This window comes from Trachemys scripta, chromosome 5 (assembly GCF_013100865.1).
Source record: "Trachemys scripta elegans isolate TJP31775 chromosome 5, CAS_Tse_1.0, whole genome shotgun sequence".
In the NCBI taxonomy this organism is placed as follows: Eukaryota; Metazoa; Chordata; order Testudines; family Emydidae; genus Trachemys; species Trachemys scripta.
In genome coordinates, this window is record NC_048302.1 from 92341639 (window position 1) to 92364034 (window position 22396).

General features: G+C 39.9%; 1 protein-coding gene across 1 annotated transcript in view; it reads left to right on the forward strand.

Moving 5' to 3' along the window:
* GABRA2 (gamma-aminobutyric acid type A receptor subunit alpha2) overlaps positions 1–19607 on the forward strand; it is an 83023-nt gene extending 63416 nt beyond the window's left edge. The window contains exons 9-10 of the mRNA XM_034772576.1: positions 7264–7466; positions 15730–19607. Of these exons, the coding sequence (XP_034628467.1) occupies positions 7264–7466; positions 15730–16038 (512 nt within the window). The 3' untranslated portion in view covers positions 16039–19607. The remainder of the gene's footprint in view (positions 1–7263; positions 7467–15729) is intronic.
* Positions 19608–22396: the final 2789 nt, after the last annotated feature.

Consider the following 22396-nt stretch of genomic DNA (forward strand, 5'->3'; position numbering starts at 1 on the left):
AAAGAAATTGATTTAAAGAGCCCTTTAAGTCGAAAAAAAGGGCTTCGTCGTGTGGACAGGTCCAGGCTTAAATCGAGGTAATGCTGCTAAATTCGACCTAAAATCATAATGTAGACCAGGCCTTAGAAAGGTTTTCCTAACATCTAACTTAAATCTTCCTTACTACAGATTAAGCCCATTACTATTTATCCTACATTCAGTGGACGTGGAGAACAATTGATTACTATCCTCTTTATAACAGCCTTTAGCAGATTTGAAGACTGTTGTTAGGTCCCCCCTCAGTCTTTTTCCCCCTCAAAACTAAACATACCCAGTTTTTTTAACCTTTCCTCATAGGTCAGGTTTTCTAACCCTTTTATAATTTTTGTTGCTCTTCTCTGGACTTTTTCCATATTGTTCCTTAAATGTGGCACCCAGAATTGGTCACTGTACTCCAGCCGAGGCTTCACCAGTGCCAAGTAGAGACAATTACTTCCTATGTATTACATATGACACTCCAGTTAATACACCTCAGAATATTAGCCATTTTTGCAACCGCATTCCATTGTTGATTAATATTCAGTTTGTGATCCACTATAACTCCCAGATCTTTTTCAGCAGTTCTATTGCCTAGCCAGTTATTCCCCATTTTGTAGTTCCTTCCTAAGTGAAGTACTTTCCATCTTTGTTGAATTTTATCTTGCTGATTTCACTCCAGTTCTCCAATTTGTCAATGTCATTTTCAATTCTAATCCTGTCCTCCAAAGTGCTAGCTTGGTTCCATACACAAATGTTATAAGCATACTCTCCACTCCATTATCCAAGGTATTAATGAAAATATTAAATAGCACCAGACCAAGGACGGACCCTGCGAGACCTTGTTAGATGTGTCCTACGAGTTTGATAGCGAACCATTGAAGAATTGTACTAAAAGAGTAGTTATCAACCAGTTGTGCACCCACCTTATAGTAATTTTATATAAACCACATTTCTCTAGTTTGCTTATGCAAATATCACATGGGGCTGTGTCAAAAGCCTTACTAAAATCAAGATATATGACACCTACAGTTCCCCCCTCCCTCCCATCCACTAGGTCATTAACCTGGTCAAAGAAAGGAATTAGGCTGGTTTGGTATGATTTGTTTTTGACAACTTCATGTTGGCTATTCCTTATTACCCTGTTATTCTCAAAGTGCTTACAAATTTATTTTTTTAAATATTTGTTTCATTATCTTTCCAGGTATCAAAGTTAAACTGACTAATCGATAATTCCTTGAGTTCTCTTTGTTCCCCATTTTAAAGACAGGCACTATGTTTGCCATTTTTCAGTCCTCTGGGACCTCATCCATCCTCCATGAGTTTTCTAAATTGATCAATCACTAATGTTTCTGAGATTGCTTCAGATAGTTTCTTAAGTACCCTAGAATGAAAAATATTCAGAGTTCCATTTATGTCCTGCTAATGTGATTTATTGATTTAGAAGTAAAGTGTGTTTATGAATAAAAGGGAGAATATTATTACCCTTTGAAAATAAGATCACTCATTTAGGTGTCTAATACAGAGTTAGATGCCTACATTTGAAAATGTTAGCCAAGGTATTTTGTTTATGTAAGACTATTTCTTCTTTGTTATTCCATAGATATAATCTACTATCTTTATATTAATATTTTATACTAATCTAGCTAATCACTTAATGTCAAGAACAAATCTCAAAAGCAGCAAATAATGTTAATAAACTTGAAAAGATTTGGAAAAGTAGTACAATTGGCATTGATAACACAAATATCAATTTTTAACGCTGGTATCATGTCTGGCCTCATATATGGAGCAGAGTCATGGAAATTGATAAAATCAACTTATTCCAAAATAAATGCCTGTGGAAGATTTTCAGAGTCCATTGGAAAGAGTTTCTTGCAACAACAGAAATTTTAGGTAGAACAAACCAGCCTAAAGCATCAAACATGGTAAGATGATGATGATGGACATATTTAGGACCTGATTTAAGGATGCCACCAACAGGGTTTTCACGTCATGTGATAATATTGACACCAACTGGGAAGAAAAAAAGAGGGCAACCTAGAGAAATATTATGTAGAACAGTAGAGAAAAAAGCCAAATCCATCATGATGCTCAGAAGCCTGAATAGACAAGCATATGACCAAAATAAATGGCAGAAACTGGGGAATGCCCTTTGCACTGGGGGTTTAGAAAGATAAAGGAGAGATAAAAGCATCAGTAGATTTACCTCTGTTTACCAGCTAACATTTCCACTGCCTTTTAAGGAAAAAAGTAATAGTGTAATATGTTAGAATTATAGCACATTGGAAATAGGCCTCTTAATAAGGAAATGGGATTTAACAATCTCCTAATATGTTCAGTGTGGCTTTAGATGTGGTCGTTCCACTGTCGACCAGATCTTTACATTGAGATGGCTTTTTGAGGTTGAATTTAATAAGTCATGCTCTGCACTTTTTATACACTTCCATCAAGCCGTTGATTCAGTGCATCAAGGAAGTTTGTAGAATCTGGTGAGGTGACCTGTCCCTGGGAAAGAAAACGTCATTAGTATAAGAGTTCTATAATGGAACTGAAAGCTGTGTTAGAGTCAATGACAGATACATAGCATGGTTTCCTATGTCCATAGGAGTATGGCAAGGCTGCATTCTGCCATCATTGTTGTTCCATATCAGTATTGATTGGTTGATGGCAGTTTTGGATGGTGTTGAGCTGAGCACCATTCTGCTTTGAGGTCACGCAGGATGAAAGGGAAAATAAAATGATTCTTTACAAGAACTTCCTCAGGTGGTTGTTTACTAAGTGGAGGTTTATTAATGTTATTTTCAGAGTAGCTGCTGCTGCCAAATGTAATAGTGTTAGAATGGGACTCTGAACTAAAGACAATTCAAGTTTGAGAGCAGAACTTTCATATGAGATGTAAAATCAAAAGACTTGTTGGTAGGCTCTTTTCACAAAAACAGGAGCACAAACCCATATGATATGGTCATATTCCAACTTCTTTATTTACATTCTAGCTACCCAAATTCCCACTACATTTTTAGATGGATACTCTATTTTTTATTTCTTATACTGAAATGTAGTGTTGCTGTGCGCTATTAAGTAGTTGATGTAATTTGCCCCAAAGATGGTTGTCAATTTTGGGCACATCCTGAATGCTATCCCTCTATCCTGGAAACCAAAATATGACAGATTTGATTTTTAAGATTAAAAGCCATGGAGACCGATGTGTCCTGTGCACAGAACAAGCCTCAGTGACAGTACAAATATCTATTGCTGTCAAATGGACCCAACCCTGACCTTGAATGGATAAATCTATAGTGTGACAGGGTTGTAACATTTCTGTGTTCATTCATTGCTGACACATAATGGTGATTTTTTGAGAATACCAGTTGTGACGGTGTTTTTGGTGATATGGGCAGTTGTCTACTGGCAACGAGGAAATGGTTGATCCCTTTCAGGGCAGTGCCAGCCTCCTCCCAGTGTGGGACTGAGGTGATCTAGGCAGAAAATTGGGGGGACTGCATTAAACATATAACCTCCCCACACCCACACAACCAGCCCAAGGCCCCTTAATCCCAGAGCTCTGGGCCTGGAGCTGGGGAGGGGCAGGGCTAGGCGCGCCCCTGCCAGGGGATCCTACCGTGCACTGTACTCCAGCTGCTAGTCCTGGCCAGGCTGGAGAGGCACAGACCCACTTCCGGGAACCTCCCCTGACTGCAGGATGCTCCACATCGCCCCTCACTTCCTGCTTCCATCGCTCTCAGCCAATGGGGGGAGGAGTCACTGTGTGGGGAGCTGACCCACTCCATTCGCCCAGGGCACCATTTTTCCTAAGGCCGGCCCTGGACATCAACACTCAGAGCTGGGCAGCTGGAGAGTGGTGGCTGCTAGCCAGGCGTGCAGCTCTAAAGGCAGCACTGCCACAATATGGCATTGCCACCCTTACTTCTGTGATGCTGCTAGTGGCAGTGTTGCCTTCAGAGCTGGGTGCCCGGCCAGCAGCCGCCACTCTCCAGCCACTGAGCTTTGAAGGCAGCAGCTGCCATTCTATTCACAGCTGAGTGACGGAAGAGCAGAGGCTGCTGGCCAGGCGCCCCGCTCTGAAGGCAGTGCCGGCATCAACAACAGCGCAGAAATAAGCGTGGCATGGTTCAGAGGCGAATTAAGGTTTCCTGTGGCCCTGGGCCAGAGCAAGTGGGGGGCCCCCCCCTCCCCACTCCTTCTGCCTGAGGGCCCGCCCATGTTCTGTCCCTTCCGCCTGTGGCCCTGCCCACAGCCCCACCCCTTTCTTCCCCTTCCCCAGGACTTTGCCCTTGTTCCACCCAGCCCCCCCCAATTCTGCCCGCCATACAACCCATTTGCTCCTTTCTGCCCCCCCCATCCACTGAGGCCCCAAGACCAGAGAAGCTCTGTCCCCACACCATGGCCCTTGGGCCATAGCGGGGAGTGAGAGCTCCTCTAGTCCCAGGGCTGCAGCAAGGGTCCAGGTGCTGGGGCTTCCCCTGACACCCCCCGCGGTCCTGGCACTTCTGCCAGAGAGCTGGGTCAGACACAGGGGATTCCCCTGCCACACCACAGCTTCTGCCGGGAACAGGGTCAGAGTACTGGGGGCTTCCTCTGCCAGAGAATGTGTTGGGGGCTGCTGGGGGACTTCCCTCATGCCATGGCTTCTGCTGGGGATGGATGGGGTTGGGTGCTGCAGGGGGCTTCCCCCATCCCGGGGCTTCTGCTGGCTATGGGATTGGGAGGCACCGGGGCTTCTCCTGCCCGGTAGGCGGTGGAAGCCAGTGGCCTCCCAATTGGCCCAGCCCAGTGGCTAATCCACCACTGTACCCGTTGCTCTGGGAGGGGTGGCTACAGGGAGGCTAAGGCAAATTTTGGGGTGGTACAGCCCCTGCGAACTCCTCTAGCACCACTTCAATCACCTTCAGAAAAGGCAAAGTGAGGAGCATCAACAGGAAGTTGCATATAATGTTTTTCCACTGTTTTTTACTGTAGCAGTTATACACATGTCCAGTGTATTGAGGGCACTCTCGAGTATTCACATTTGTACTAGAAATTAAACCGTAATGAGTTGATATTGAATTCTAGGACATTGTGAGTCCCTCTCCTGTACACTGAATAGGAGAGGGAAGATAGTCCATCCGGACTGTCTTTTGGGGACTATACAGATGGCCTGGGACCATTTGATGCTCATTTCTATGCATCACTAGTAATTTTTTATTATTATTATTTCTGATTTGGAGCTACATCTGTTAGTTCATTCATGTAATGCTAAGATATAGAGAGGTTTCAGACTAATACAGGGCTTCTCAAAATGTTTTCAAAGTGGAATACTTTTTAATAGCAAGATTTTCTCCTAAACCATCTCCCGTCCTATATGCAATAGTGCAAACCACATTCCACTCTCATTGCAATCATATAATATCCCTATTGCAGCTACACTTCTTTAAAAGAATGCCCAAATGCAGGAATGGATAGGAGATGGGGCTGCTGCACAAGTATAAATAAGGTAAGTATTTGGCCTGGAGAATCTTTATTACTAGCTGTGAGGCACAAGAAAGAAAGAAAAATAGCTTGATTTTCAGATCACAGATTGGGTTTGCATGGCTGACAGTTAAAAAAGACAATTTCATAAACCTCTACCCCAATATAACGCGACCTGATATAAGACGAATTCGGATATAACGCAGCGGTAAAGCAGCGCTGCGGAGGGGCGGGGCTGTGCACACCGGTGGATCAAAGCAAGTTCGATATAACACGGTTTCACCTATAACGCGGTAAGATTTTTTGGCTCCTGAGGACAGCGTTATATTGGGGTAGAGGAGGCATACATGGTGGAGCCCCATTCTGCAGAGCCTGGATGACTGATTTCCAGTGATGGAGGATCTTGCCAAGTTTTCCCTCCCTGAATTCTCCAGTCTTTGTTTGATGCTGGTATTCCTTCCTGTACTCCTGTGGAGTTGATATTTATTCCTGCTCTTTTAGGGATCTGGTTTTATTTCCTCTTAGTAACTGTAACCAGTTATAACACATATTTTCTGTTTGCAGTATTTGAATTGTGAGCTATGAGATGCTATTAGTAATTCTTTTTTGTCACTGAGGCTCTTTTGACTATATGTCAATATTAGTGTGGATATATTTATCTCTGGTATGTGTACAACTTTGTATTTTTTCTTATCCAGGAGAGAGACACACTTTTGATGGCATTCCAGAGATGGAAGAGTTAAGGGTGTCTTTGTGTAATTTTGGTGACTCTGGTTGGGTAGGGTTGATTTACTAGGGGAATTGTTGGTGTATTTGTGTCAATGAGTGGACTAAAAGATGATTTATATTGGTATATGGCTTTTTTCTGTATATCCTGTTTTTTGTAGTGTTTTGAGTATGGCTTTATCATCCACTATTGGGGTTTCATGAAGCACAAAGTATTTGTGTTTGTTTTCCCTGTTTTTTTCAACATTTAAATACAAATAGTAGATCTGAAAGTTTCAATTAATTTGTTGTACTATAACATTATCCGTTTTACTTCAATGAGAAATTGACCAGTTTACCTCACTTAATAATTGTATGTGGCAGTGAGACAGCCACTAGCAAAGATACCTGCAATCTCCTATTGTTCCCCATGGGAGTGAAACCACAGACTGTCTTTAGTCAGAATGGCTGCCATACATGTATAGTCTTTGAAAGTGGCCACAAACGACTGCTCCTTGGAAAGATAGCCATTAATTCTTTTCCATTGTTTGCAATGCAGTTGAAGCCAGGCTGACCTCAGAAAAGTTGACCATCTCTTGGGTTCTATGGTTAGGAAATGGCAGGAAACTGGGAGGAGGCAGGGATTATTGGCATTGCAAGTGTTCATCAACATGTCCTTTTTGCTATACTGCTGCAAAGTGATTTGACACACTCCATTAAGCAAACTAGTTAATTTAGTTGCCTTGGTGTGGGGTTTTCCCCAAAAGGTCTGATTAATCAAAAAATGGGAAAAAACAATCTGTATGTATTTTCAAGACATTATCTTCAGCCATTTTTCACCAAAATTTTATTTGGGGAAAAAAAAAAAGTGAATCAAAACTAGAAGGTTACAAAGGAAAAGTCTGCTGCCACCTTCAATATGGTGCATCTAGTATGCCACCATACTATATGAACATTATGTAAGCATTTTTATAATTCTTAGAAATGTACTGTAAGATGTTCCCGTTCTGAATCTTATTCAATTTCAAAATTCAATTAAAATGATGACATTTTCTTTTTTTCCACCCTCTACAGGAGTAACAACTGTGTTGACAATGACAACGTTGAGCATCAGTGCACGAAATTCCCTCCCCAAAGTAGCTTATGCAACAGCCATGGATTGGTTTATTGCTGTTTGTTATGCATTTGTATTCTCTGCATTGATAGAATTTGCCACTGTAAATTACTTCACAAAACGAGGATGGGCATGGGATGGAAAAAGCGTAGTCAATGATAAGGTAAACATATTTATATTTCCAGTCAATTCTAAGAAAATAGCTTAACAGATATTTTGATAGTTGATTATTACTGAAAAAATACTTGAATTTTCAAACCAATTGAAAGGTTATGACTTGTGAGATGAAAGTAGGTGCGGATAGAAAGATATTGTAAAGTGTGTGCTCAAATTGCCAAACTCTAGCAGAAATTAAACTGCATACAGGAACTTCCTCTAGCAGGCAGTCCTTGGAGAAATGATTATTGTGTCAAGGCTCTCTCCACATTGATCAATAGCCTATTTGAATCTCGTTAAATGTCAAAAAATATAAAATCTGAGGTTACACCACATTATGTTCCTGAGTCCTTCATGTGGAAATGAATAAAATCAGAGTAATATTTCTGTAAAAAATCTTTATTCAGACTTAATGAAAATAAGCTTCCTACACTTGCATCCATTACATTTCAAAACATTGGAGATACTGTCACATTCACCCAACTTCTTTATTTCCTTGTTTGTTTTATAGTTATCCATTTCCCTCTTGTTCTTTATCGGCATTACTGTGAAGAATGAGGGAGTTATATGTAGGGTTTTATTTATAAATATAATTTGCTCCTCAGGTTATGTCTGATATTAACCTGCCCAAATGCCAGGAGTTAAATCAAAGAGGGTGTTAAGGGGGAAGCAAACAGGAACCAAAATAGTGTCTCCTTAAGGGATTAAGGGGGGTAAACTATTAATTAGGGAATGGCCCTGCTTAGCTCCCACCAGGCTGCATAGTTTACTCATACTGAGGCTGAAGGCCTAGGATCAAAGGGGGTCCCAAAATCTTAAAGATGCTGCCCATGGGAATGACAGGGGGCTGCCGAGGGAGTGACAGGGAGAGCTAATAGTCAGACAAGGAGACACCGAGGCAAAGTGCGCAAGCTGCAGGCAGGAGAGTCTGCTCCTCCCAGCTAGAGATGGGAGTTAGCTGGGTTAAGGGCAACTTACAAAAGTGTTCAAGGAAAGATTAAAGTGTAGGTAAGGGACAATATACATGTAGGACTCTTTGTTGTTTAACCCTTTGCTCTGTGTGCTTTCTACTTTTGGGTTAATGAATAATGCTTTGTTTTGAAGACAGTGTTTCTGAGTCACTTCACACTTATATTGTCGCGGACACCCGAAGGGAAAAGGTTTATAGGTGCCAATCTCAACTGGGGCTGTTTAGCTAACAGGTTGAGAAATGTGGGGGAGGGCTTGCAGCCTAGAGACCCAGTCTCAGCGTGGCTGGACAATGTGATTCCACTCAGAACAAGGTGCAGGAGGCCAGCTCTGTCACTTGAGGCATGCACTCAAGAGAGACTGTCCCTAACCATGGCACGTGCAAAATCAGCAAATTCTAGATGGACCAGAGTGTTGTGAGCAGCAGTGCAAGGAGGGTGGTATGGTCCGGTATGCCGTACCAGCAAGATATTTATAACTGGTACGGCGTACCGGAAAGAGGAGGAGCAGAATATGGGGCTGCTGGGGGGCCCCACGCCAGCAGTTCCTCCGGTGCAGCTGAACTGCCCCAGCCCTTCCATGCCGGGTCTCCTCCCTCTGTCCAGCAGCCAGCCCCGCTGGAGGACAGGGCTGGGGGAGTTACAGCCACTGGAGATACTGCTGGCGTATTGCTCCTTTCCCCGCTGTGGTTCCTGGGAGAGCCCTGAACTGATGCTACTGGGTGGCCCCATGCCGGCAGCTCCTCTGACGTGGTTGCCATACCGCCTCCAGCCCTGCCCCTCCCCCCGCAGCCCTGTCCCCTGGCGGGGCTGGCTGCTGAACAGAGGGAAGTCTCCTGTGCAGTGGGAGGAGGACAGAGAACCTCCACTCCCCAGGTAAGGGGGGTGGATCATAGGAGGGGATGGGGAGGTGCGGGCTGGGGGCAGGGCAGGGCAGGGAGAAGTCACATGGAGGGTCACATGAGGATGTCCTGTATCCCCCATGGAGGGGGGAGTGTACCAGTAAGAAATGGATTCCACTTGTATCACTGGTTGTGAGGAACTTTGCAAAAAATAATAGAACTTGAATATGGGCCTGCTATCTAGATCCCAGAAAGCATGGAAAAATGCAAGCACATAATGGTCCTCTGACCAATTTAATTTCAGAAGATGAGGCCTGTTTAGTTTTTATGAATCTCTTACGCTACCTGAAATTTCTTCTTGTCCATCTTATCATCACCCGAATCAGTAGCTCGATCTGGCAAGGGTGCAAGTAAGTGCTGATCATTAGTAAGACTTCTAAGCATAATGGAGGAAGCTGAGAGTAGGAGGAAAGACAGCCTGGTAGGCTGGCAAGAATAGCCTGTCCGGACTAGGTAACAAGGTATTATGCAGCTAGGAGTGACAGAAATTGTTTCCTTAAAACTCAGGACACATTTCTCAGTGGCTGGCCCGTGTGGCTGCTCTGCCTCTGAGTTTCTTTCAAGTGCAGCTCGTAAACACACTCCAGACAAGCAGTAGGAGTAATGGAAAATCATTAAAATGCCAGCACCATACTCATGGTTTTTACTGATTGGATTGCATGTAAACAGCTGTGCTCTGACCACATTGTGTCTCAGGCACTGTTGCCCCTTGGTCATGGCCACTTTCTCCCTCAGCCATCAGTGCTGAGTTTACGTCATGGTGCTGATCCTTGTGCACATTTGTCTGCACTATGCGGAACCCTCTTTGCTCAAGTTCTCAGTAACAGCTCTTTTTGCACTTCTACTGGCAGCTCTCATCAATCTGCAAGAGAGTCAAGAAAATATTATTTGGCTCCCTATGGCCATCCAGAGAGCGATACTTTACTACAATCGTTACTTTGACTCTGGTTCAATTTGCTTAATATTCAGTTGAATGTTAGGCTTTCTGAGATATCATAGGGAGTAGGTGTTAATAGTTTGCTGTTCTCTAGCATTCTTCAAATATCACAGAGCACTTTACAAACCTTAATAATGTAATTAAGCCTAGCAGCGCATGTGGTAGCTCTGAAGTATTCTCATTTTACAGATCAGGAAAAAAGACATTAGTGAAGTAACTTGTTTAAGGTCACACTGTGAGACTGTGGCCAACCAGAAACCAAGACTTGCCATTCCTGACCCCCAGTCCTGTGCTCTAGCCTCTAACATACACTTCATCCATTCGGTTAATTGTAACCTCTTGTTGGTTGGAAAGCTCAATCTGAAATTCCTTTTTTACACTATAGGACAACTTTCAAAAGTAGGAGTCTAAGGAGCACTTGCAAAATAAGAATTATTATTGTTATTAAACAGTTATCTTCATGCATCAAATAGTTCCACGCACAGAAATTTGGTTTGCATAAATAACTGCATATTTTGCACATGTAATCACCTTTTTTGTGCTTACAGGATCTGTATAGTCTATAAGCACAACTTCGGCACTTCTTATTGAAAACGTGGTCCTGAATATTTTACCCTGCAGACTCCTTGCCTATTGATAGCTTTTAGGCCCAAATCCAACACCCATCTAAGTTAGTGGAAAGACTCACATTGATTTCTCTGGGCATTAAATTGAATCTTTAGTTTCCACAGTGTGACTGCCTGCCTCCACAAACAAGCTGAAATTAGTGTATGTTCTATTCTTAGTCCCAACAAATGACATCTGAATGAATCAATTCAAGATCGAATCTTCAGTCGCACTCTTGGATTTACTGAAAACATATAGTTATAACACATAGTCATATTACATACTGTAATAGCAGTAGCCAAGACACTACGAGACTTACAACAATATCTTGCAATAACTCTCATTATAATATTTCATTTAAAAAGTCTTCACACACCAGAATTTTGTGTGCTCGCAATTTATATATTATCAAATCCTAAACATACTTAGTTTAAGACAAAATTCCTGCTGAAGTCAACAGAAATTTTGCCTGAATTAGAAGTTCAGGATTTAGCTCATTTATTTTAAATTCTGAACAAAAACATACTAATATTGATGACACTTTGGCTTGTTGCACCTGTTTTCAAATCACTTAGACTCCATTATTAAACATCCCTTTAAAGTGAAGTAGGTATTGGTTATTGTCCAGTTGTGTTTCTAGCTCATCAGACATTACTCACTTTAACTTATATTGTTTCTCAAATAAATTATAATTTGATTCTTGTCATTTTTCAAGACCAGTGCCATTTAATATAATCCAATTGGAGTGAAGGTAGCAAAAAGATCACAGAATATGAGAAATAATGTATATTAAAATGAGTGATGTCTGAGGATCATAAACACAATTGGATGATACCAGACACATACTGCTAATTGTAATGGATTCCAGAGGATTTGAAAACAGCTCAGTTAGCCAAAAGCAGTGTAGACATACCCTCAGGGACTCCTTAGACCAACAGAAGTTTGAATCAATTGAAAACATAAAGTACTTTTGATATTGGTATAGAGGGGACAGTGTGTGAGGAAACTTTTAACTTAGTGTAATAGTGTTTTAATCACCTGATTACATTGCATTATTGCAAGATTTGGTGTCAAGTCCTGTAAATTGTTATTGTAAATAACACAGAACAAATGCTATTGCTGTCTCTTGACTTAATATATTATATAATTACTCTCTCTACCGTACCCTCATTCAGTTAATGAGAGAGAATCTCTGCTAAGGAAAACTTCAAGTTGTGGTTGCTCCTGACCCAAACCTGGGTACAATATTATATATTTCCCTAACAGAAGTGAAGCAAAGATTAACAGTTAATGTTTGCACAGTGCTTTAAATATGTAAAATGGAACATATAAGTGCAAAATATTATATTAATAATAAGGAAGAACTGTAGAAAAAGTGACAGTGCATCCTTTCTTAACACCTGTTGCTCCTAGTGAAGAATGAGGTACCCACAACTTCAGGCATCACTTTCTAGATTCTAGAAATAGATCCTGAATCACTTACCAACAGATTATCTGCATGTCAAACAAATGCAGCTTTTCTGACTGGCACATCGACACTCCATTATAAATGATGTAGGAAGACCTTCTGAACTCTCCAATCATTCTTCAACTGTTTCTTTAAATTAGTGTAACAGTGTTCTTGAATGATCTCAGAAGTGGCAGCTGCTTAACAGATAAAGTATGCTTTCCCTGGGCAAAACGAGCAAAATTCAAGTGACCTAGCATCAACAGCGTGTCTTCTCAGGTTGTCATTCTTGATCTTAAATGCCCTTTCCTTGTGAGCAGGGTAGTTGACCTGTTCCTTATTTTATTTCTTACAACTCTCAGATGTAATGATGTGGAATCTAGCTCTGTTCCTATGTAAGTGACTACTGTAGGAAGTCATTCCATCCTTTCTTTCAGTATTGCTACCTTAATTCTACTGCTCATGAACTGTCCATTCTGAAGTTCATCTAGTTCTTATATGACAAGATTAGTTCTATAAAGGCTACTTACCGATTGTCAATTGAAAATATTCTGTCTTCTAACAACCTATTCAATAATTACAGTCTTCCCATACCCAATTGTCTAAATATTTGAAAATTAGAAATTTCATTCAGAACAAAATCATATTGGGGTTTTCTACAGTACTGAAATATCTATTTCCCTGTAATCATCTAATGACTAAAAGTTAAGCTTTCAATATTTCAATTGTTTCTAATACCAAACCCACAATTTATCATTATGTAAAAAATCCCATTAATGGGACTACAAATACTGTAGTAAATATTTTAAAATCACACTTCCTGGGTATGAAAAAAGGGATTTTGCAGATTAGCTAATATGGCTCTCTCTCTCTCTCTGGTTTTACACACCCTCACCATGAACACAACACAAAGCTCAGCCACTTCCAGCTAATAAGCAATGTGTCAGGGTCAAGGGATGATTTAGCTGGGAATTGGTCCTGCTTTGAGCAGGGGGTTGGACTAGATGACCTCTTGAGGTCCCTTCCAACTCTGATGTTCTATGATTCTAAGGGGAAATGACTGTGTTTACATTCCACCGAGGTTCTTTTCTAACTCTGAAGTAGGCTTGGAACTTGTATTTCACGGGGGAACTGAGGTGGGGGTCATAGCAATTTCCATAGTACATAGCAGTCCACATTCACACTCTAGTCAGTACACCAATTCACACCATACCCCACATGAGGTGAGAACTGGAATGAAACTCAGCAAGGGGAATCTGATCACATTTCCTCCCCCTAGGCCACCAACAGCAGTGTTTTTTCCATGTAATATAGGCTACATCTACAGTTCACACCACTGTTGTGGTGTGTGAGGGTATGTGTAGTTACACACCGCAGTGAAAGGCAGGCTGTGTCTACACTGCTGTGTATAGCTGCCTAAATGGGTGGTGGTGTCTCCTGGAAAATTGAGTCTTTTAAGTCCAGATCTTGAACCTCCTTGCATGTAGTCAGACTGTTGAAGCCAGGCCAGTGAAGTCAACCTTGCTCTGTTCAGACAGAACACTTTGCAAGATGAGGGCCTATTTTCCAGGGGAAAAAAAATGACCCAAGACATGGCTCAGACTTGTATGTGTTTACCTACATTTGCTCACTCATTCATATATCTGATTGACACCATTTTAGAAAAGGTAGATTATCAGGTCTGCTATTACATTTGCTTTTTGCGTAGTCAAAGATGTCACCATCAAGGAATATAGGCCAAAATATAGAGTTTGTGTAACTTAAGCTTTACAACATTTAATATTAACAGAAATATTTTTTCAGGTGGTTGGATTGTTTAAAAAAATGCCAGTAAAGGCAATTTTTTGTTTTTGATTTGAACATTTCACTACAGCGTTTGCAACTCAAACATTGCAGCATTGTGTTAGCACAGAAGAAAAAAATATAAATTGAAAAAAACATGGAAATTATTTTTCAAAATCATGTGCCAAGCAGAATGAAATACAAAAAGTAAGCAAATAGGAGAGATGGTGATTAGATTTTAAAAATGTGTTCTTTTGTATAACCTCGGAGCGGATCCTGGGTAGTGCAGGAAAGAGAGTGGAAAGGTTTTTTTGGACCACAGTTGTTGAAAAGTCATAGCTTTGTTAGTTCACATCTTGTTCAGGTATCCATGTTATGGTATATAGACAGCCAACCTACCTGTACAGACTACAGGTTTGTACTTTTGTGTATTAAGGGGATGAAGGGTCAGGGTGCGGAGGTGGCCATTAGCAGGCCTCCTTACCCTAACCTTCAATCCTGACATCAGATCTGGGGCAGGGGTAAATAGATATATACCTCAGGTAGTGATGATCATGGGAAGTAGGGCTGTTACTCACTCACAGATATCTCTTCCCTAGGTTTTAGCCATTGCAGGATTTTAAAATATCCTTAGCCACCCGAGCAAGCAATATAAATATAATTTAAAATATATGCAAATAACCGGAGTATCTTAAATAATTGAGTATCAGAGGGGTAGCCGTGTTAGTCTGAATCTGTAAAAAGCAACAGAGTGTCCTGTGGCACCTTTAAGACTAACAGAAGTATTGGGAGCATAAACTTTCATGGGTAAGAACCTCACTTCTTCTTGCATCTGAAGAAGTGAGGTTCTTACCCATGAAAGCTTATGCTCCCAATACTTCTGTTAGTCTTAAAGGTGCCACAGGACCCTCTGTTGCTTTTTAAATAATTGAATTACAGTACAAGTTTGTATTTTTATTGGTGTGGAATTATGGGGTGTATGAGTAATGCAAACATTAGATTTGGGGGGGAGAGATGTCCCACTTCCTAATTTTTATATTAATGTACTGACAGATAACCTTAGTCATCTGGCTGTGCAATCAGTCTTTAATTATCCCCTCCAGCAGTCGTCGTAATAGTCCTTTCATTTCACTATGGTAGGAACTGGGCATTAGTTCAATGAGAGTGGATTATATCATTCTCACCTACCTTTTTTTTCTGGTGGTGGCCCTTTTGCTGATCCATTCCCTGCTTCCTGTTTACTATTAGCTCTATCAGAACAGTGGGCCTCAAGTCAAGACTAGAGACTGAAGCTGGCTCCTACTCAATCAATCTAGGTAGTAGCCAGTCCTTCAAAGATATCCACCATCATGGACCCTTTCTCCCCTGGAGACTCCTGTTGACTTCAGTGGGACTCTGTGTGGGCATAAGGGCCTATGCTTCCAGATTTCTTTACTAGATTGAGACACTATTCTGTAGCTTCCATCTGGGAGACTGAGGGCATCGTCCTCATGTGCTTTGTCAATCACCAACATTTATTTTTCCATCTTCACTTTTTAAAAAAAAACATTTGAAATGCTGTTTTATTGAATCTGATTTGGTAAATGTCCCATGCAGTAAATATTTAACTCCATGCTGTCTTCCAATAGAAAAAAGAAAAAGCATCTGTCATTAAGAAAAACAATGCCTATGCAGTGGCTGTTGCCAATTATGCTCCAAATATTACCAAGGACTCAGTGCTACCAACAATTTCCAAGAGTGCTACAACCACAGAACCCAACAAGGCAAAGCCAGAAGCCAAGCCGCAAGAAGCAAAGAAAACATTCAACAGTGTTAGCAAAATTGACAGAATGTCTAGAATAGTGTTTCCAGTCTTATTTGGTACTTTTAACTTAGTGTACTGGGCTACATATTTAAACAGGGAACCTGTCTTACTTGGGTTTGCTCCCTCAACCTAAAAGCTAAATTACACTGGGGATGTATAGAATCATTATATCAGATAGGTTGTTTTGCTATGTACAGTACGACTAATAACTGCTAATCTGTGAACCAATATGTACAGAGTGTATATAGATAACTTATCCGTGTATCTCCAAAGGAGACACACAATGTTTATTCATGGATCTGTAAACAGATAACACCCATGGCTAATATAGCCAGCTCTTTAGAAGTTCTACCCAGGGGATTTCCTCAAAACTGGGATTCAAATACACAGAATTATATCTTCTCCATACAATTAGAGGAAAATATGGTCCTGCATAATTATTTAGGAACAGTATTTTTTTAATTTAAAGTTAAAATATTTTTCTATAAAATAACTGATTCTACTTTAATGGGAAAAGCTGTCATTAAAAATGATTTTTTTAAAAAACTTATTTCATACAATGGAAGTGCCCATGTATATTATAGAGTGATGAGCTCAAACTATTCTGTTGTTCACAACCATTTTGGAAAGTAGTTATGTTTAAAACTTAGTAAAGAGTATTGGAATGCCAAGGCCATTAGTTCCTTACTTCTAGACCTGCTTTGAACTAGTTAATGAAGTATTCCAACTAATTTAAGTGAGCAGTAGTGATTAATCAAATTTCTAGCATCAATCAACTTCCACTAGAAAAACTGTTTTATTTTCCCCGGTGTTTGTTTCTCTGAGGTTGCTGAACCAAGTTCTCTTATTCAGCAAGGTCAGAAAAGGTGTGGTTTTTTTTGTTTTTTGTTTTTTTTAAATTTAGATTGATGTCAGGCTCATAAATATTGGTAATTGACACTCAGAAATTTTTCAGGGTCAAGCATATCAGAAACATAAAATGCTCTTTTTCCTGCTTAGTATTTACAGGAAAATCTGCCTTAAAAAGGCTTCCTCACATCTGCCCATAGAAGCCACTGTTTTCAAAGGAAACAGCAGTTTGTGATTGCAATCCAGGAAGTTGTCCTCATGGATAAGATTTATTGCTGCTTTTGTAAATTGCAACTTTACATTTCACTGACATAACTTAACAACTTTATATACTAGAAAGGGTTTTGCTAAGATTTGAATGTTATTTTTAATAAACTTCAGTGCATCATCAGTAATTGTCAATTATTTTATACACAAAATATAACAAAATTGGAGCTGCTGTTTGCAATTTTATATGAATATTTAATGTTAGTAAAATTAATTTTCATCTGAACCTTTGCAAATATTCCTTATGCCCTGAAAGGCCTGGTAAATTATGGCATAACTAATAATTGTGCACTGTATTTAGATTTTAATATACTTGGCCAATCAAAAATATTTTGATTCACATATACATTAGCAGTTATTAGTTGACCTTTTAAAATAGATGCACCTTTATGATGGTGTGTTTACAGTAGAAACATATGTCATCGTATAGTGTCATTTATTGCAGTTTTGTACAGTACTTGAGTATAGTGCATAAAATAGGTATGTTCAAAGTTTGACAAACTTGTACAAATATTTCTAAAATGAATAAATGAATTATCTTAAGACATGGAAACTAGCAAAAACGAAGAAGAATCAAACCTTGCATTTTTTGCTGTTTAATTTTCTTGTCTTTTCTTTGTTTTTAATGTGATTCTATTTTGTGCTTTGCATGACAGTATAGATGCCAAGGTCACAAATGCATTTTATTAGTAGACTTTACAATGAAGACAGACTTGACTTTAGTCAAACAAGATATTCCATATGACATCAGTAAAATAGAAGGGAGAACCACTGGTGAAATGTGTATTCCCTTCATCCCCTCTAATAAATCCATCTTAATTCATCAACGATAGTTGAAAAACAAGCACTTTACTGAAAACATTAAAATAGAAATATCCTTATTTTCATATATTATATTTATATATAAATGTAGATCTTCACATTTAATATAGAAATGTGTGCAATAGGGTGATGAAGTGTGTAAGGTTTGAAGGCAAGCAATAAAAAGTTTTTTCATGGTATAATTATACATTTTAAAAATGTTTTATTTGTAAACTATAAAAGATCCCTTTAATGTCATAGTGTCCAGGTATAACATATATACATATGTACATATGTAGAATATTTGTAAATATTGGTCCTGTAGAAAAATCCTTTCATGTTTCTCTCTGTTTCTGGCAAAGGGCTCTGACTATGTGGTATAGTGGAGGCCCAAGCTTATCTGCTCTCAGACTCTGAGTAGGCTGATTACTGTTTTCATGTACCTTTGGGCACCATCCTGCAACCTGATGGGAGCTCTCAACTCCCATTAACTTCAACAGGAGTTGAGGACTCTCAGCACCTCACAGGTTTGGGCTTATAAAGAGTAAGATCTGTATTCTATCTGTATGTATTATACATCCCAGATAGCTTAACAAAGTTAGGTTTGCTGTCTCAAATAATGGGAAGTCAGAACTCTGCCCTCTAGGTACATGAGGAGTGCTTAATTTGTGCCAGGGCTGAGCCCCAGCCCAGCACCTTTGGGCTTGTTGAATCAGTCATGAATATAAAAAAAATGACTTGAGCCATGGCACATAATCTGGCACTTCTTTAATTACAAATTAAGCACTGTATATGAGTGTATCCAGAGGTGCATTTAATTATGTGATGGGAGAGAGCTGTGTATCCTTGTTTTTTTTTTTAAAGGAATACACACAGAGGTATCTGACTTACAGAATCAAGCAAGTCCTTTCATCGCTTCAGAAAATTAACATGCTTAATTTATAGCTGCACTGGGCCTGCTGTAAATTGTGCACCTTCAGCTTCACAGAGGGCCTGCTTCTGTTCCCACCTAAATCAATGGGAATTTGGGGAGCAGGGTCAGAAATAATGTGTTAGGAGCAACTATTTAATTCACTGAACAGTCCCTATGGACTTGTGCAACACTTAGAGTAAATTGCATAACCACCAGACCTTTAGCACATACTTTAGACGTAGAAAAACAAAACCATTTAAATGCAATCTATGTGCACAAATATGCTTTCAGAGAACTACATGCAGCTCCTGCTGAAGTCAGTGGGATTTGCAAGGGCATATCTGAAAGCGGAGTTTCAGCTCAAAGTCTTGTACAGTTGATCTAGATTTAACGTTGGCTTCTTTTGTTTATTGCATTTTAAGCAATTTCTGTCAGTTGTCCTTATGATTCCAATGTTAAATCATTTATGATGATGAAAATGACTAAAAATAAATCTGATGAGTTCTTAAGAGTGACAACTGTATAGCTGAATGCGAAGATTTAAATAAACACAAGACCTTAACACGAATTTTGAAATGCCAGCCTTAGGGTTTTTTTTTAATTCACTTAAGTCTGTGACCAAGATTTTTCAAACCTGGTACCAAAAAGTTAGGCTCTTAAATTCATATTTAGGCACTTTTATAGATGCTGAGCACTTGGCGTACTTCTACAACACGCGAAAAAACACATGGCTGGCCTGGGTCAGTTGACTCGGGCTCACAGGGCTTGGGCTGCGGGGCTGAACAATTGCTGTGTAGATGTTAGGGTTTGAGCTGGAGCCAGAGATCTGGGACCCTACACTCTTCCAGGGTCCTAGAGCTCAGATTCCAGCCAAGCCCGAATGTCTGCACAGCAATTTTTAGCCCCACAGGCGAAGCCCTGTGAGCCCAAGTCAGCTGACTAAGGTGAGCTGCGTACGTGCTGCGGGTCTTTTATCCCTGTGTAGACGTAGCCTTGGAAGCCTGATCAATTTCAATATGATTTGTTAATGTTAAGCAATTCCAAAAATCAGCCCACTTTTATTTAAGAGATTTATTTATGGATGTAGGAACCTAAATTTGAATTTTTGGCCTAACTTCTGTCCCTTTCTAGTTTATTCCCACCCCCTCTACCCTCCCAGGCCATCCTCCCAAGCCTTCTATAGCATTTCTTACATGATCCAAAAACCAAATACACTAATAATTTAAAAGTTTAAAAAAATAAATAAAATGGCCTAACATTGTGGTAACTTGCACTGGGCTCAACAGAGTTCCAAGCCAGGGTTAAAGAATAGCATTTTGATGTAGGACTGCAACATTTACTCCTTGATGCATAAGGCTAGAGAATAGTACCCAAATATTAATAGTAATTTGGAATTAGGGGGTGAGAAAAGATAGAGAGCTCTGGGTTCATCAGCCTTGGCACCCTCTGTGGTAGTCTCCTGTCTTAGTGCATTTGTTGTAATGCACTGGCTTCCAAACATTCTTGTTGATATTTTCAGACACACAAAATAACCTCACCTTTCATTTATATTTAATGCGGCTGCAAACTCCTGTGCTATTGTGATGTTTTATTTATGTCCTCATGTTCTCCCAGCACTTTCGTGCAAATTTTTGGCCTTATTCAAATTGGCCACCATGTCCTATTATTTCAATTGGTGTGAAGTTACATGGGCCCAGATCTTCACAGGTATTTAGTCTCCTAACTTCCATTGAAATCAATGGAAGTTAAGAGTCTAAATATCTTTTGAGGATCTGAGCCATGATGCTCTCAGGGAAAATGTCTGCCATGAAGGCTTTGTTGTAGTTTGGAAACTGGCAGAGAAACTATGTGCAGTTGAGGGAGGTAGGCAGAATACTGAAGGGAGTGCAAGAGAAAGAGAAGGTTGAGGAAGAATGTGAAGAGAAGGGGTCTGAAGGGAAACAGTGGAAGGATATGGGCTCAGGAAACTGTGGGTACTTGAAGTGAGAATGTGAAAGGTACAGGCAATTGGTTGAGCAGTGTGGGGAGCAATTGTGAAGAAATGGGGCAGCTAGGGATAGAATGGCAGCTCCACTTTTCCAGAGGAGATGGTAAGTGGAGTCCCTTTCTAAACAGCCCTTGGGAAAGCTTACGTACCTTTGTGTTTGCATTTGAGGTTGGATTTTAAACCTGCAGTTATCACACACCAATTGTGGGCAGACAGCTTTGCACTAAAGGCTAAAAGGCAGATTAGACCCCAATAGATTTTTGTAATCATGATTTTTTTGTGATCTGACTCCTAATCTTGAATCCTCTGGATTGGCAATGCCACTAACCACTTCATAAATATTATGTGCTTAATTTTGTGCTCTTCCATCTCTTCACAACTCCTGAAAAGAAAACAGATACGTCAGGAACAAAATAAATCCTGTTAGTTCCCAATACATTTTCCTCAGGTTGTATGTAATGCCTTATTTTGAGGACCTAAGTGGAGCCTCAGAGGTGCATTGGCCCTCTGCACAATCACAAATACCATTATTTGCACTTTTTTTAGAATCTGCACTCCTAACTTAAGTGTTTATGTGAAAAATAATTCTATATCTGGATATGAAATTATGATCAGTCCCAATCCCACTTTGAGTTAAGACATGGCCCATACTACCAAAGTTCAGATCAGCAGAACACAGAGCCATGAAGCCGAGCAAAAAAAGATGTTAAAGTGAGTGTTATTGGCAGAACCAGAAAGGTTATTTAATTCTTCCTTCAAAAACAGCGAGTAGAAGGATAAGTGTGCAAACATAGGAACAAGTCTAAATAGAGTCCACAGTGATCAGGGCTTTATCATTTGATATCACAGAAATAAGGAACTCTAAATTTTAGTTAAAAATAAGTCTTTTGAAAAAACTAGAATCATTAATCAAATTATGTTTACCTGAAAAACTATTACTAGTTAGGGTTCCAAATAAGGGAACCTATTAATTCAAAAATATCAAAGATTTTCCCTCAGGAACTGTATAATGTGTCTTCCATTGGATAACTAATTTTCAACATAATTTTAAGCTTTAACATACTTTCTGTTATGCTAATTTTATTATATATGGCTGGTGACTTTTTTCTTCATTATTGTATATAAATCCAAATCCCTAACAATTGGAAAATATGGTTTTATTATCCTGAATTTAGATTTCTAAATTACAGTTTCATAAGGATTTTCAGGGATCCACAAGTGAGCTGACAGATTCCCCACTTCACAAATAGGGGTGCAAAAGGCAAACACTTTGAGACTTAATTTTGGGAATGGCCCATGCTAATTGCATTGATAGCTTGTTTTGCTCTGCTTCTAGTGTATAAATATTTATCTTTCACTTTATTTTCAATGAAACCTCCATTTATTTTTAAACTTAGGTCATGCTTCTGTGCTCAGAGCCACCTGGTGGATCCTTGTGCCCATGTGCTTCTCAATGCAGGATCAGAGCCTTACTTGAGAAGTATTCACTTTGAGGGCCTGATCTTGCTCCCACTGAGATCAGTGGCTAAACTCCCATTGATCTTACAGGACTTTGGTTACATTCTAAGGACCTATCCATGCACTACAGAAGTCAATAGAAGTCTTTCCATTGACTAATGGGAGACAGATCCAGCCCTCCCTGGGAGTTCCTCGATTATTTACCTTTTCACACTG